General features: G+C 49.5%; 1 protein-coding gene and 1 long non-coding RNA gene across 2 annotated transcripts in view; both read left to right on the forward strand.

The window, feature by feature from the left end:
- LOC121306324 overlaps window positions 1–9,353 on the forward strand; it is a 12,652-nt gene extending 3,299 nt beyond the window's left edge. The window contains exons 2-3 of the long non-coding RNA XR_005948196.1: window positions 4,013–4,072; window positions 9,319–9,353. This is a non-coding gene — a long non-coding RNA (uncharacterized LOC121306324). The remainder of the gene's footprint in view (window positions 1–4,012; window positions 4,073–9,318) is intronic.
- Window positions 9,354–10,668: 1,315 nt separating this feature from the next.
- ahnak (AHNAK nucleoprotein) overlaps window positions 10,669–16,413 on the forward strand; it is a 6,941-nt gene continuing 1,196 nt past the window's right edge. Inside the window, exons 1-6 of the mRNA XM_041238026.1 lie at window positions 10,669–10,880; window positions 11,091–11,308; window positions 11,825–14,777; window positions 15,612–15,730; window positions 15,922–15,957; window positions 16,132–16,408. Of these exons, the coding sequence (XP_041093960.1) occupies window positions 10,727–10,880; window positions 11,091–11,308; window positions 11,825–14,777; window positions 15,612–15,730; window positions 15,922–15,957; window positions 16,132–16,408 (3,757 nt within the window). The 5' untranslated portion in view covers window positions 10,669–10,726. The remainder of the gene's footprint in view (window positions 10,881–11,090; window positions 11,309–11,824; window positions 14,778–15,611; window positions 15,731–15,921; window positions 15,958–16,131; window positions 16,409–16,413) is intronic.

A 16,413-nucleotide genomic window follows, 5' to 3' on the forward strand; every position in this document is an offset into this window, starting at 1 on the left:
TGTGTGTCTCTGCGTTATCAATGTCTTGATGGCTGTATTGATGGCTGTATCGATGGCGCTAGCACAGGGCTGGGGCGACTCTCCTCTCCTCTCTCTGTGTTCCTATCTAGCGCCTCTCCTACTAAATACATTGATAAGCGCCGCTGCCGGGCTGGTGTTGACTCAGTTCAGAGTGAATGGCTGAGATTCGTTGATAAGAGAACCACAGCCCTGAAACTTCACCCGGGGAGTTCCTTATCACCCCCCTCCCCACCCCCCAGTTCAGTGTCGGGGGGGTCTGTGTTCACGCTGCTGTTTTTGTGTGTCTGTTGAATCGCTTCTCCCATTGTCATGAAACCTGGCGTTAGTATTATTTAGATCAAGTTATTGAGAGTGTCAGATTGTGGGGACATGGTGTGTGTGTGCGTGTGTCTGTGTCTCTGTCAGTGTGTGTGCGTGCATGCGTGTATGTGTGCTTGTCAGTGTGTGTGTGCGTGTGTGTGTCTCTGTCATTGTGTGTGCATGTCAGTATTCCACGCTGACGGGTCTCGTGTGGAATCTCTTATTAAGTTGTGATGAAACTCTTCTGCTAATTTTAGAACTCGTTCTTTATGAATCAACAGCTGTGACATTTCCAAATCTAACAGGAAGTGCTGCTGGAGCACTAGAGGTCCTTCCGGTAGACCTTTCTCATGCAATATCATTTTGTAGTTTCTTTGATTACAGCTCTTAGATAAAAGATCAGAGTTATGCTCATAATGTGTATTTTTTTTTTCTTTGTCTGAATCCTATACTCTGTGGCTGATGCAAAGCGTTCGGACAGAGCTGTGCATGATAAACGCAGTCCTGGTAAAGTTTCGGGTCCAGGCTGCAGTGTCAGTGGACTCTGCAGTGTCCTGGAGAGACTGAGTAAACACTGCATGCTAACTGGAGGCGCTGTGCAGCCTCTACTGCAGAAACACTGCAAACCAACGCCCTGGTTTCACAAACACCTCTCCGAGAAGAGTTCCAGATTCAGAGCAGCGGTCCGGGGAAAACACAGAGACCCTCCCCTTCTCATTGTCTGCAATAGAAACACAAACAAACAAACACACACACATTAAACTCCAAGTAAAACCAGGAATGGATCAAACTGCTGTGCAGCAGGAGTCTCTCTTTATTTATGTATTTATTATTATTTTAATCTTTCTGTGTTTGTTCCTGTAATGGTTCTGTGGGAGGTGCCTGCCTGTCTGCTTGTCTCTCTGTCTGTCTCTCTGTCTCTCTGTCTGCCTGCGCTCAGGGAATCCTGCCTGGCTGTGTCTGATAGTCCAGCTTCCTGCTCGCAGCTTCCTGCTTGTCAGAGGAAACTCCAGGACTGGGTGCACGCAGCAGGGCTAGTGTGGATTCGTCTGTTTGAATTTCTTCAAAGTCATTATTTAATAGTCATTGCAGTTGAAATAATAGTACAGACTTCATTGAGGGGAGTCTAAACCCCAGGACAAAATATACAACAGCAGCAGCAGCAGGGCTAGTGTGAGTTTCTAACCCTGCTCAAACTCCTGCCTCCTGATCATTGCAATATTAATAATAATAATACTAGACTTCATTGAGGGGAGCTCTGAACCCCAGGACTGGGTGCAGCAGCAGCAGGGCTAGTGTGAGTTTCTAACCCTGCTCAAACTCCTGCCTCCTGATCATTGCAATATTAATAATAATAATACTAGACTTCATTGAGGGGAGCTCTGAACCCCAGGACTGGGTGCAGCAGCAGCAGGGGGCTAGTGTGAGTTTCTAACCCTGCTCAAACTCCTGGCTCCTGATCATTGCAATATTAATAATAATACTAGACTTCATTGAGGGGAGCTCTGAACCCCAGGACTGGGTGCAGCAGCAGCAGGGGCTAGTGTGAGTTTCTAACCCTGCTCAAACTCCTGGCTCCTGATCATTGCAATATTAATAATAATAATACTAGACTTCATTGAGGGGAGCTCTGAACCCCAGGACTGGGTGCAGCAGCAGCAGGGCTAGTGTGAGTTTCTAACCCTGCTCAAACTCCTGCCTCCTGATCATTGCAATATTAATAATAATAGACTTCATTGAGGGGAGCTCTGAACCCCAGGACTGGGTGCAGCAGCAGCAGCAGGTTAGTGTGAGTCTCTGACCCTGCTCACACTCCTGGCTGTGACGGTCCTGTGAAGGTGTTTTCCAGGGATCTGGGTTCGGGTGACGCTCAGCTTAAAGATTCGAGTCTCTGTGGTTTGGCACGAGGGGGCTGATCTGAATGCACCTCCATTGTTTATCAGCTGGAGGTCGAGGCAGAGTAGTGCAATCTTTGAATGGCAGTTGTAATCGCGGAGAGAGAAAATAACGCAGAGACGTTAGAGGAGCCAGCGGGCGAGGGTTAACTACACAGCACCGCGCCCGGGGGGGGGGGGGGAACCTGAAAATCCAGTCGTCGGGCGGGGGGGGGCGTTTTCTGAGCTCCTTGATTCCCATTGTGCTCTTCAGAGAAAGTTTTAATTACAGGAGGGGCAGGAATTCTGTATCCTTCAGGCTTAGAAAGAGGAAGACAAGCGCTGGCCAACTCTCTCCTGCTGCTATTATTAATATTGTTGTTATTATTATTAATATTAATATGTGTCAGTGTCTCCCTGTGGTTGTGCTGAGAGAGTGTTTCATTCTCTCTCGTCTCTTTGTGTTTCAGCCCCTCCCTCCTCCCTCTCCCCTCTCCCTGTACCTCAGTTTTATATCCGCTGCTCTGTGGTGTGTCTCTGTCTCTTCTGCTGTGTTTCTAAGCTCTCCGTGTCAGGCAGGTAGTCTGAAAGGAGACTGTGGCGATGGGTGTGATGCCCACCAGCAGTAATGACTGAGTTTCAGATGTCTGTGTAATGAATGATCAGATCTGCAATGTGTGTGTGTGTCTGAGCACACTGTGCAATCAGAGAGAGGGTGTTCCCTGCTCTCTGTGTGTGTTTGTGTCTCGGTGTGTGTGTGTGTGTCAGTATCTGCTCACAGGGAGGGTGTTCCCTGCTCTCTGTGTGTGTTTGTGTCTCTGTGTGTGTGTGTGTGTCAGTCAGTATCTGCTCACAGGGAGGGTGTTCCCTGCTCTCTGTGTGTGTTTGTGTATCACTGTGTGTGTGTGTGTGTCAGTCAGTATCTGCTCACAGGGAGGGTGTTCCCTGCTCTCTGTGTGTGTTTGTGTATCGGTGTGTGTGTGTGTCAGTATCTGCTCACAGGGAGGGTGTAGGGTGCTCTCTGTGTGTGTTTGTGTAACACACACAACACACCACACAGGTGTTCAGGTCCCTACCAACAAGGGACGAGGAGACACACACACAAACCCAGAGGTGTGTGTGTTTGTGTCTGTCTCTGTTTGTGTATCACTGTGTGTGTGTGTGTGTGTGTGTGTGTGTCAGTCAGTATCTGCTCACAGAGAGGGTGTTCCCTGCTCTCTGTGTGTGTTTGTGTCTCGGTGTGTGTGTGTGTCAGTATCTGCTCACAGGGAGGGTGTTCCCTGCTCTCTGTGTGTGTTGTGTGTGTGTGGTGTGTGTGTGTGTGTGTGTGTGTCAGTCAGTATCTGCTCACAGAGAGGGTGTTCCCTGCTCTCTGTGTGTGTTTGTGTATCACTGTGTGTGTGTGTGTGTGTGTGTGTCAGTATCTGCTCACAGGGAGGGTGTTCCCTTCTCTGTGTTGTTGACTCCTGGCAGGTTGGGATGTGAATAAGTGAGTCAACCGTTGGGGACCAGTCAACTCCCGAGGTGTCCCGAGCATGCTGGTACTGCATCCCTGTGAGCCTCCTGGAGCAGGAGAGCAAATTCGACGTGTGTGTGTCTCTGTGTGTACAGGAGAGTCGGGACATGCTGTACACCCTAAAACCTGCAGCATTTACTGAGTGTGTCTGTGAGGGTGACTTCTAGTGGAAACGCTCACCATTGACTTGACACTGAATACACAGATTTCCAGTGGAAGCGTCTGTGGCTGCATTAAGTTCTTGCAGAGTCTCTGCCTCGTGCTGTGTCTCTGTCTCTAAGTCTTTGCTCTTTCCTTACAGGTTGGACGACAGAAAGACGTTCAGAAAGCAAAGTGACCTTGAAGAGAGATCGAGCAGCAGGTACGAGTCTCCTCTGCTCCGGGGGGGGCAGGGGTCTCTTATATGAGTTACAATGCACAGCTCACCCAGTCTCTCTTACACCAGTTAATATGCAAGACTCCTATTGCACAGCAGCGTGATCCAGTCCAGGTTTTACTGCTACCAGCTTGATCAGCCCCCAGTGTGTCTAGCTAACAAGCTCAGGTGTGTCTGATTATTAAACTCCTAGTGAAAGCAGGACTGGATCACACTGCTGTGCAGCGGGAGTCTGATTATTAAACTCCTAGTGAAAGCAGGACTGGATCACACTGCTGTGCAGCGGGAGTCTGATTATTAAACTCCTAGTGAAAGCAGGACTGGATCACACTGCTGTGCAGCGGGAGTCTGATTATTAAACTCCTAGTGAAAGCAGGACTGGATCACACTGCTGTGCAGCGGGAGTCTGATTATTAAACTCCTAGTGAAAGCAGGACTGGATCACACTGCTGTGCAGCAGGAGTCTGATTATTAAACTCCTAGTGAAAGCAGGACTGGATCACACTGCTGTGCAGCGGGAGTCTGATTATTAAACTCCAGATCGCTGAGTGCAGTACTGAGCTGAGACACGCGCAGCTCTTATAAAACTGACCACAGTCTTTTGAGCTTGATATGTTTGCAGGTTTCCTGTGCTTGCCTGCGATGGTTTGTGTTAATGTGCTTCACCACAGCGCTCTGTTTTTCCAATGCCTGCCTGTGCTTTGCCGTGCTTTCACTGTGCTTCTACTGCGGGACACTCGCGCCTCTTCAAAGGGAGACTTGTTCAGGTCCTTGCATGTGACCCTCAAGCTCTCAGACCCTGCACTGAGTTTCGTTTCTCTTGGGAGTTTTTTTTTTTTAATTTTAGGGGTGTCCTCGGGGCGTCCTCTGCATGCTTTTAGTCCGGCCGGCTCGCTCGGTGGATTTCAGTTTTTCTTGGTTTTGGCTTCGGTTTGCGCTGGTAGAAGAGCTGTTGAAAGGATGGGCGGAGCGTGGAGAGGGATTAGAGGAGGCAGCGAGCACGGCTACACTGTGTGACTCAGCTGGGAAGCATGTGAGGCCAGAGAAGCTTGCTGATCCCAGCTGCACACCTCACTCTGTGTGTGTGTGTGTGTGTGTGTGTGTGTGTGTGTCTCTCTCTCTCTCTCTCTCTCTCTCTCTCTCTCTCTCTCTCTCTCTCTCATTCAAAGGTGCTCTGTTGACATGACAACATCAGCAGTATTGTCAAAAGCAGTTACAAGTGTGTGTATGTATAAATTATAATATATAATAATCTCAACATTATGAACATGAATATAAAGAAAGCAATGAGAGAATGTATAGAGGTAGTTGTGGCAGAGCGAGAGTTCGTATGTTTGTTGTTTGGCAGGGATGGGGTTAATTCCTCCCTGAGTGTGCGGCTGGAGCCTCAATTAGACAATGGCTAATTGTATTGATTAATTAGGCTGTGGCTGCGTCCCATGAAAAGGCTGCGTTTGGGAGAGGAGTTTGCCAGTGAGCCCGTGTTGTTTTTGTGTGTCTGTATCATCGGTTCAGTTCAGTGAAGGCTCTGCTCAGACTCAGTTTTTGTTTGTTTATTTTGCCCGTTTGTTCTTTTGTGTTGTTTTTGTGTATTAAAGTGTGTTTTAGTGCACTGCAGCTTCCTGGCTTCTGAGTCTCTATCTCGCCACCACCCTGTCACAACAGGAATGTGAAATGGTCTCTCTCTGTCTCTCTCTCCCTGACTCTGTGTCTCTCTCTCTCTCTCTCTCTCTCTCTCTGTCTCTCCCTCTCTCTCTCTCTCTCTCTGCCTCTCTCTCTCTCTCTCTCTCTCTCTCTCTCTCTCTCTCTCTCTCTGCCTCTCTCTCTCTCTGCCTCTGTCTCTCCCTGCCTGCCTCTCTGTCTCTCTCTCTCTCTCTCTCTCTCTCTCTGCCTCTGTCTCTCCCTGCCTGCCTCTCTGTCTCTCTGCCTCTGTCTCTCCCTGCCTGCCTCTCTGTCTCTCTGCCTCTGTCTCTCCCTGCCTGCCTCTCTGTCTCTCTCTCTCTGTCTCTCCCTGCCTGCCTCTCTGTCTCTCTCTCTCTCTCTCTCTCTGTCTCTCCCTGCCTGCCTCTCTCTCTCTCTCTCTCTCTGTCTCTCCCTGCCTCTCTGTCTCTCTCTCTCTCTCTCTCTCTCTCTGTCTCTGTCTCTCCCTGCCTGCCTCTCTGTCTCTCTGCCTCTGTCTCTCCCTGCCTGCCTCTCTGTCTCTCTGCCTCTGTCTCTCTCTGCCTCTCTCTCTCTCTCTCTCTCTGTCTCTCTCTCTCTCTCTGTCTCTCTCTCTCTCCCTCTCTCTCTCTCTCTCTCTCTCTCTCTCCTCTCTCTCTCTCTCTCCTCTCTCTCTCTCTCTCTGCCTCTGTCTCTCCCTGCCTCCCTCTCTCTCTCTCTCTGTCTCTGTCTCTCCCTGCCTGCCTCTCTGTCTCTCTCTCTCTCTCTCTGTCTCTCTGTAGCGCATTATAAATCTCCTCCGTATTGAAACGCACAGGCAGCCTCTACACTTAATATCACTGAGAGTGTAGATCTGGCACTGGGAGCGTCAACGACAAAGCCTTCGAAACGTTTAAACCGCGAGAGGATCGACGCAGACACATTCCGTGTTTGGTGGTGGTGTTTTTATTAATTTTAGATTTAATGAGAGAAGCAGGCTGGGAAGGAATGAATGTGCAAGCCGACGATATCCAAGCGCACGTTATTCAAAACTAGCTGCTCAGTGCTGGGTGTGGCGCATTGTTCCGAGAGCTGGGGCAGGATCCTGGGTGCAGCCTGTGTGGTTTGGCAGAGAGACACAGACCTGCAGGTGTACTGCACAGCACTGCCCTCCCAGCCCAGTGAAGAGAGGAGAGGTTCGGACCGCAAACCACGCGCAAGCACAGGCCTTGTGCAGTGTTACTAACCCACCGAATGAGAGCAGGAGACGGGTTACAATCCAGAGTCTCATAGGGAGCTACGGAGGGTTAGGGTTCATAGGGAGCTAGAGAGGGTTAGGGTTCATAGGGAGCTATGTCTGGTAAAGCATAGGGAAGCATTGTAAAGCACAGAGGTCTGGTAAAGCATAGGGAAGCATTGTAAAGCACAGAGAGGTCTGGTAAAGCATAGGGAAGCATTGTAAAGCACAGAGAGGTCTGGTAAAGCATAGGGAAGCATTGTAAAGCACAGAGAGGTCTGGTAAAGCATAGGGAAGCATTGTAAAGCACAGAGAGGGCTGGTAAAGCACAGGAGGAGCTCCGAGGGGCTGAGCGGGACTCCTCTCACTGTGGGATTCTCTTTTTGTGTTTGTGTTGATCAAGCCGCCCTGCGGAGGGAGTGGCTGAAAAAACAATGAAACATCTGTTGGGCGAACAGCTCCTGACTGAGTGTGTTTGTGACGCAGATAACCATCTCAGACCTGCAACTCGGGATCACAAGGGGGGAGAAAGTAGACTTCAGCTTGAGATCAGCGAAAGCAGCCTGTGATGTTGACGATAAACAAGCCATTAGCTGTGTTTGTGAATGAATAGAAAAAGGAGAGAGAATAGAGACGTATCCAAGTCTCTTCTCTCTCTCTCTCTGGTTTGCACTTGCATATAATTTGACTTTTTAAATTGGGTTTTATGTAAACAGAAACATTGACATAATTGCTGCAGAACAAGTTTGCTCCTTAACCCCAACCCTAACCCTGCCGCCCTTGCTGGATCCTTAACCCCAACCCCAACCCTAACCCTGCCGCCCTCGCTGGATCCTTAACCCCAACCCCAACCCTAACCCTGCCGCCCTCGCTGGATCCTTAACCCCAACCCCAACCCTAACCCTGCCGCCCTCGCTGGATCCTTAACCCCAACCCCAACCCTAACCCTGCCGCCCTCGCTGGATCCTTAACCCCAACCCCAACCCTAACCCTGCCGCCCTCGCTGGATCCTTAACCCCAACCCCAACCCTAACCCTGCCGCCCTCGCTGGATCCTTAACCCCAACCCCAACCCTAACCCTGCCGCCCTCGCTGGATCCTTAACCCCAACCCCAACCCTAACCCTGCCGCCCTCGCTGGATCCTTAACCCCAACCCCAACCCTAACCCTGCCGCCCTCGCTGGATCCTTAACCCCAACCCCAACCCTAACCCTGCCGCCCTCGCTGGATCCTTAACCCCAACCCCAACCCTAACCCTGCCGCCCTCGCTGGAATATCTGCAGGCTTGTCAAACGCAGAACGGAGACGGCGTCCCGCCATTTCACCATCGCGAGCGCCGCTTTCTTTAATTGCTGTCTATTCCACCCAAGAGGAATTGGCCCGGTCTGGCATCCACACGGACGTGGAGGCTGCTCCTGCCAGTTCCATCACATGGAAGCGCCTTGTCCTGAACAGGCTTCACAAACACAGGCTTTGAAACCAGCCCAGCTCACCCCAGAGAGTGCACTTTAAACACAGCGCAGAAACCAGGGCCGGAGGGCACACAGTGTGGGCATGAAGTGGGCATGAAAGAGACGCTTCTTCACACCCCAGAGAGTGGGGAGGGAGTGGAATGGGCAGCCTAGCCACGTTGTTGATGCTGAATCACTGGGATCCTTTTTTTAAGATCAAAGTTCTGAGATTAGTCAGCTGCTTGGAAAATCCTGTGTTTCTGCTGCTCTTGGTTAGGGTGTGGTCCAGCTTGCAGCTCTCTCTCTCTCTCTCTCTCTGTCTCTCTCTCTGTCTCGCTCGCTCTCTCTGAGCTCTGGTGCAGTTTAGCTAGAGGGGAGGGCGAAGTTGCTAGATTTAAAAAAAAAAAAAAAAAAAAAAAAAAAAAAAAATTGAGAAAAACAGGTAATGCGATCATCGCATACTCTGAGCCAAGTTGGGAGAATGCAAGTGGAGCTTTGGAGCCCCCTAGCTGCAGGAGGAGTACTGCACATAGGAGCAGATTTAGGAGTGTTAAAAAAAAAAAACCCTCTTTTTATTGTTCGTTATAATGTAAACACGTTTTCATGCTGTTCGCTTTGGGATTATTGACAAACGTTATCTGGAAGTAATCTGTAACATTTACTGATATAAGAAATCAGTAATATGGAAGAGATTACTTTTTCGGTGCGATTCGTTTTTCGAGGTAGGCTACAGGCGGTCGTTTATACCGCGGGAACAGTTATAAGCTGGCATGGTCGCTGCCATTTCCCCCCTAACGCCATTCCACGAAGGGTGAGAGCTGCGATGTTAACGCCTCTGCAGAGCCTGTGAGAGTGATGCGCCTGTCTTTAATCTCTCTCTCCCTCTCTCTCTCTCTCTCTCTCCAGTGCTAGGATTGGACTCGTGGAAATAATCTTTGTGTGTTGTCTGTTGTGTCTGTCTCAGTGTGAAGTGTTCAAGGTGTGTGTGTGTCTGTGTCTGTCTCTGTGTCAGTGTGTCTGTGTCTGTCTCAGTGTCTGTGTGTGTGTCTGTGTGTGTGTGTGTCTGTGTCTCAGTGTGTGTCTGTGTGTCTGTGTCTCTGTGTGTGTGTGTGTGTGTGTCTGTGTCTCTGTTTGTATCTCTGTGTGTCTCTGTCTCAGTGTGTGTGTCTGTGTGTGTGTGTGTGTCTCTGTGTGTGTCTCAGTGTGTCTGTGTCTCTGTGTGTGTCTCTGTGTGTGTGTGTGTGTCTTGTGTGTGTGTGTGTCTCGTGTGTCAGTGTGTGTGTCTCTGTCTCAGTGTGTGTCTCAGTGTGTGTGTCTGTGTGTGTCTGTGTGTGTCTCTGTCTGTGTCTGTGTCTCTGTGTCTGTGTTTGTGTCTCTGTGTGTCTCTGTCTCAGTGTGTGTGTCTGTGTCTCAGTGTGTCTGTGTCTCAGTGTGTGTGTGTGTCTGTGTCAGTGTGTGTGTCTGTGTGTACACACAGCATCTGTGTGTCTATGTCACAGACTCACAGTGTCTCTGTCACCACAGTGTGTCTCTGTCTCACACCAGTGTCACACAGTGTCTCTGTGTCACAGGTGTCTGGTGACACAGAGCCATAGAGTTTGTATCTCTGTGTGTCAGAGACACAGTCTCACACAGACACAGTGTGTGTGTCTCTGTGTCTCAGTGTGTCTGTGTCTGTTGTATCTCTGTGTCACAGTCTCTGTGTGTGTCTGAGTCACAGTGTGTCTGTGTGTGTGTCAGTGTGTCTCAGTGTGTGTGTGTGTGTGTGTCTGTGTCTCAGTGTGTCTGTGTCTCTGTCTGTATCTCTGTGTGTCTCTGTCTCTGTGTGTGTGTCTGTGTCTCAGTGTGTCTGTGTGTCTGTGTGTGTCTCTGTCTCAGTGTGTGTGTCTGTGTCTGTGTCTCAGTGTGTGTGTCTGTGTCTCAGTGTGTCTCTGTCTCAGTGTGTGTGTCTGTGTCTCAGTGTGTCTGTGTCTCAGTGTGTGTGTGTGTCTGTGTCTCAGTGTCTGTGTCTCTGTCTCAGTGTGTGTGTCTGTGTCTCAGTGTGTGTGTCTCTGTTTGTATCTCTGTGTGTCTCTGTCTCAGTGTGTGTGTCTGTGTCTGTGTGTCTGTGTCTCAGTGTGTGTGTGTCTCTGTCTCAGTGTGTGTGTCTGTGTGTGTGTGTCTGTGTCTCAGTGTGTCTGTCTGTCTCAGTGTGTGTGTCTGTGTTTGTCTCAGTGTGTGTGTGTCGTGTGTGTCTGTCTCAGTGTGTGTGTGTCGCAGTATGTATCTCTGTCTGTGTCGATCTCTGTAACCCCCTCCTCTCTCCCCTCTCCAGATGGCTGAAGAGGAGGGCCCGCGGGAGGTCCTGTTCCCTCAGTGGATGGGGGCTGCCCAGCACGGCCTCACTATCGAGGGCAGCGAGGGGGAGGTCTTCGTCAAGGAAGTGAAGCAAGAGTCGTCCGCCGCCAAAACAGGGAAAGTGCGCCAAGGTAAGCAGGGGGTGTGCGCTCACTGTCGCGCTCGCAGGCACACACTCGCACACTCGCACGCATTGTCACACGCACACTCGCTCGTTCAGACACTTTCAATATTTATTTATTTACATTTGTTTTTATTCCTTCGCCCATTTTGTCAGCTGGCTTTGTTCTTTTTCATTCCTGTAAATGTGTTCGCTCGGGATCCTCTCTTTCCTTCCTCAGGTGACCAGATCGTCGGCGCTACCATCTACTTCGACAACATGAGCTCTGAGGAGACGGCGGAACTACTGAAGACCCTCAACCGGCACACGGTGGGCCTGAAACTGCAGCGCAAAGGCGGGGACAAGTCCCCCTGCCGGTCCCCTAGAGGAGAGGGGCCGTCCCGTGACGTGGGGGCCAGCTTCGACCGCTATGGGCCATCCAGCCCAGACATCGTCCTGGTAAGAGGGAGAGATGCACCCCAAACACGCACACTTACTGTATCTGCACTTGTATTAAGCAGGCTTGGGTTATCAACATGGATTACAGCCACAGATTGTTACATGTAGAGACATGAATAAAGTCCGTAACAAGCGTCTCCACTAGAAGTCTTTCTCAGAGTCTTCAGTGTCAATTCAATGGTAAGCGTTTCCACTAGAAGTCTTTCTCTGTGTCTTCAGTGTCAATTCAATACAAGCGTCTCCACTAGAAGTCTTTCTCAGTGTCTTCAGTGTCAATTCAATACAACCGTCTCCACTAGAAGTCTTTCTCAGTGTCTTCAGTGTCAATTCAATGGCAAGCGTTTCCATTTGTCCTTGAGCCTGTGTTATCTTACCCTGAAGACACTGAGAAAGACTTCTAGCCCTAACCCGAGTGGAAACGTGCATTTCGTTTTTCTTTTAGTATTTCTGTTTGAGTGTTTGATAGCTGTCCGCTCCTCCTGATTCTCTCCATTCTGTTTCCGCGTTCTTCTCCAGAGTGGCGACGACGAGGACTACAGAAGGATCTACACAAAGAAAATCAAACCGCGCCTTAAGTCGGAGGACCTGGCGGAGAGCAGCGGTGTGGAGGTGCAGACGGAGCGGCATGGCGGGACCGTCACCACGGTGACGCGCAAAATAACCACCTACACCGTGGACGTGCCGGGACCGGAGCACCACGACATCACCAGCCCAGAGTTCAAAGTCAAAGTTCCGCGGCACGACGGCTCAGAATCGTCAGAGATGGGCATTCGGTACGGATCGGGAGCGCAGGTCAGAATTCCACACGGCTTCACTATCGGAGGGGAGTCTGGAGAATCTGGCACGACCGTCACTAGGATGCTGGGGTCCACAGAGACACACTGGGGAGCAGGAGCAAAAGGAGGAGGAGATATCCGAGGACCCAAGATAGAGATCAGGACCTCAACCGGCACCGCTGACTCGGGAACGAACGTGGAAGGCTCTTACGAGAAATCTGTGGAGTTCCGAGTTCCCGGGTTTTCGGAATCGACACTGCGAGAACCGGGTGTGAAGCTGGACGGCAGTCTGGGAGCACTCTCGGGAGGCACTGTCACTACAGAGACTTACACCTACAGGAGCAAAGGCGTGGAGGTACCTTCAGCGGACGTGATGGGGTCCGGCTTTTCGGGACAAGGGGTTGACAGGAAGCTGGAAACTTCCAGGATGGAATTCAAGGGTCCCAGCATCGACGTGCCGAAGACGCCTCCCGTTAGCGTCTCGGGCTTCGACCTCAATGGGAAAGGAGCAGGAGGCTTCACTGTGTCGGCCCCAAAACTGGAAGGAGACGTCAAAGGCCCCAAAGTAGACATCAAAGCCCCGACAATTAAAACTTCAGTCGGGGGCGGAGGTGTTAAAATGCCTGCCGTTGAGATCAAAGCCCCAAGCGGTGACATCAAAGGTGGGGTCCAAGGGGCTGGCCTGTCCATGCCGCATGTGGACCTTTCGGGACAGAAGGTCTCGGCACCAGACGTGGACGTTAACCTGAAAGGGGCCGAAATCTCTGCTCCTAAAATATCGGGGGATATCAAGGCACCCGCAGTAGACGTCAAAGCGCCCGGAATCAACATCGAAATGTCCGGAGTGAAATTGGATGCAAAGACCCCCAAAGTCGGATTCTCTGGCCCTGAAATCAAAGGGCCTGATTTTAGCACAAGCCTGCCGAAAGCTGACATCAATGTTCCAAAGATGAGCCTGGACGCTTCGTCTGTTTCAGGACCTGGTGTCTCCGTCCCTGGCTTTGACGTCACAGGAGCCAATCTTCAGGGAGACATCAAAGCTCCAACATTAGACATCCAAGCCCCTGGTGTAAATGTCCAGACACCAGGCATTGACGTCGGAGGCTTTGAAGGGAGTTTCAAAGGAAAGCTGCCCAGCAGCAAAGGTCCGAGTGTGAGCATCGAGGCTGCAGGCGTTGACATCAGAGAACCAGAAGGAGGGTTTAAAATGCCTAGACTGCCCAAGTTTGGAATTTCTGGTCCCACAATTGAAAGCCCTGATGTGGATGTGAAGGTGCCTAAAGGCAGCGTTGAGGTCAAAGGGCCACAGATAGACATTAAAACACCAGGTGTTGACATTGAGGGTCCAAGTGGAAAGATGAAGGGGCCCGGATTCAAGATGCCTGATTTTGATGTGAATCTGAAAGGGCCGAAGGTGAAGGGAGATGTGGATGTTTCAGTGCCAAAGGTAGAAGGTGACTTCAAAGGGCCGAAGGTAGATATTGATGCTCCAGATGTTGACATTGAAGGACCAGAAGGAGGATTCAAAATGCCAAAAATCAAAATGCCCACATTTGGAATCAAAGGTCCTAAAGTTGAAGGCCCAGATGTAGATGTTAATCTACCCAAAGGAGATGTTAACATCAAAGGGCCAAAGATAGAAGGTGACCTCAAAGCTCCGAAAGTGGACATCAAAGCTCCAGATGTTGATATAGAGCTACCTAGTGGAAAGGTGAAAGGTCCCGGATTCAAGATGCCGTCAGTGTCAGGACCCAATGTATCAATCCCAAGTCTGGACTTCAATCTGAAAGGACCGAAGGTGAAGGGAGATGTGGACGTTTCAGTGCCAAAGATAGAAGGTGACCTCAAAGGGCCAAAGATAGAAGGTGACCTCAAAGGGCCAAAGATAAAAGGTGACCTCAAAGGGCCACAGGTTGACATTGGACATCCAGATATTGACATTAAGGGCCCTGACGGCAAGATTAAGGGTCCTGGGTTCAAGATGCCAACCATTTCTGGACCAGATCTAAAAATGCCTAGTCTGGACTTCAATCTGAAAGGGCCGAAGGTGAAGGGAGATGTGGATGTTTCAGTGCCAAAGGTAGAAGGTGACTTCAAAGGACCGAAGGTAGATATTGATGCTCCAGATGTTGACATTGAAGGACCAGAAGGAGGATTCAAAATGCCAAAAATCAAAATGCCCACATTTGGAATCAAAGGTCCTAAAGTTGAAGGCCCAGATGTAAATGTTAATCTACCCAAAGGAGATGTTAACATCAAAGGGCCAAAGATAGAAGGTGACCTCAAAGCTCCGAAAATGGACATCAAAGCTCCAGATGTTGATATAGAGCTACCTAGTGGAAAGGTGAAAGGTCCCGGATTCAAGATGCCGTCAGTGTCAGGACCCAATGTATCAATCCCAAGTCTGGACTTCAATCTGAAAGGACCGAAGGTGAAGGGAGATGTGGACGTTTCAGTGCCAAAGATAGAAGGTGACCTCAAAGGGCCAAAGATAGAAGGTGACTTCAAAGGGCCACAGGTTGACATTGGACATCCAGATATTGACATTAAGGGCCCTGACGGCAAGATTAAGGGTCCTGGGTTCAAGATGCCAACCATTTCTGGACCAGATCTAAAAATGCCTAGTCTGGACTTCAATCTGAAAGGGCCGAAGGTGAAGGGAGATGTGGACGTTTCAGTGCCAAAGATAGAAGGTGACTTCAAAGGGCCAAAGATAGAAGGTGACTTCTCCATTGGACATCCAGATATTGACATTAAGGGCCCTGACGGCAAGATTAAGGGTTCTGGGTTCAAGATGCCAACCATTTCTGGACCAGATCTAAAAATGCCTATTGAAAGGACATCCAAAGATAGACATTGACATTTGACATTGAAGGCCCTGAAGGAAAGATCAAGGGTCCTGGATTCAAGATGCCAACCATTTCTGGACCAAATATCAAAATGATATGGATTTCTAAAGGGCCGAAGGTGCCTAAAGTAGACATTGAAGCTCCTGATATTGATATTAAGGGCCCTGAAGGGAAAATCAAAGGGTCACGGATTCAAGATGCCGTCAGTTTCAATGCCCAACGATGCCAAGTCTGACTTCAATCTGAAAGGGCCGAAGGTGAAGGGAGATGTGGACGTTTCAGTGCCAAAGATAGAAGGTGACTTCAAAGGGCCGCAGGTAGATATTGATGCTCCAGATGTTGACATTGAAGGACCAGGAGGATTCAAAATTCCAAAAATCAAAATGCCGAAGTTTGGAATCAAAGGTCCCAACATTGAAGGCCCAGATGTAGATGTTAATCTACCCAAAGGAGACGTTAACATCAAAGGCCCAAAGATAGAAGGTGACCTCAAAGCTCCAAAAGTGGACATCAAAGCTCCAATTGTTGATATAGAGCTACCTAGTGGAAAGGTGAAAGGTCCCGGATTCAAGATGCCGTCAGTGTCAGGACCCAATGTATCAATGCCAAGTCTGGACTTCAATCTGAAAGGGCCGAAGGTGAAGGGAGATGTGGACGTTTCAGTGCCAAAGATAGAAGGTGACCTCAAAGGGCCAAAAATAGACATTGAATCTCCTGACATTGACATTAAGGGCCCTGAAGGCAAAATCAAGGGTCCCGGATTCAAGATGCCAACCATTTCTGGACCCAACATCAAAATGCCCAAGTTTGGAATCAAAGGTCCTAAAGTTGAAGGCCCAGATGTAGATGTTAATCTACCCAAAGGAGACGTTGACATCAAAGGGCCAAAGATAGACATTGACCTCCTGATATTGACATTGAAGGCCCTGAAGGAAAAATCAAGGGTCCTGGATTCAAGATGCCAACCATTTCTGGACCAAATATCAAAATGCCAAGTATGGATTTCAATCTGAAAGGACCGAAGGTGGAAGGTGACCTGAAAGGGCCAAAGGTAGACATTGAAGCTCCCAAGTCTGATATTCAATCTTAAGGGCCCTGAAGGGAAAATCAAGGGTCCAAAGATAGAAGGACCTCAAAGGGCCAAAAATGACCAAAAATTTCAATGCCTGATGTAGACTTTAATCTGAAAGGGCCGAAGGTGAAGGGAGATATGGATGTTTCAGTTCCAAAGATAGAAGGTGACCTCAAAGGGCCGAAGGTAGATATTGATGCTCCAGATGTTGACATTGAAGGACCAGAAGGGGGATTCAAAATGCCCAAATTCAAAATGCCCAAGTTTGGGTTCAAAGGTCCTAAAGTTGAAGGCCCAGATGTAGATGTGAATCTACCCAAAGGCGATATTGATATCAAAGGGCCAAAGATAGACATTGACACACCTGATATTGACATTGAAGGCCCTGAAGGAAAAATCAAGGGTCCT

This window comes from Polyodon spathula, chromosome 47 (genome assembly GCF_017654505.1).
Source record: "Polyodon spathula isolate WHYD16114869_AA chromosome 47, ASM1765450v1, whole genome shotgun sequence".
NCBI classification, from domain to species: Eukaryota; Metazoa; Chordata; class Actinopteri; order Acipenseriformes; family Polyodontidae; genus Polyodon; species Polyodon spathula.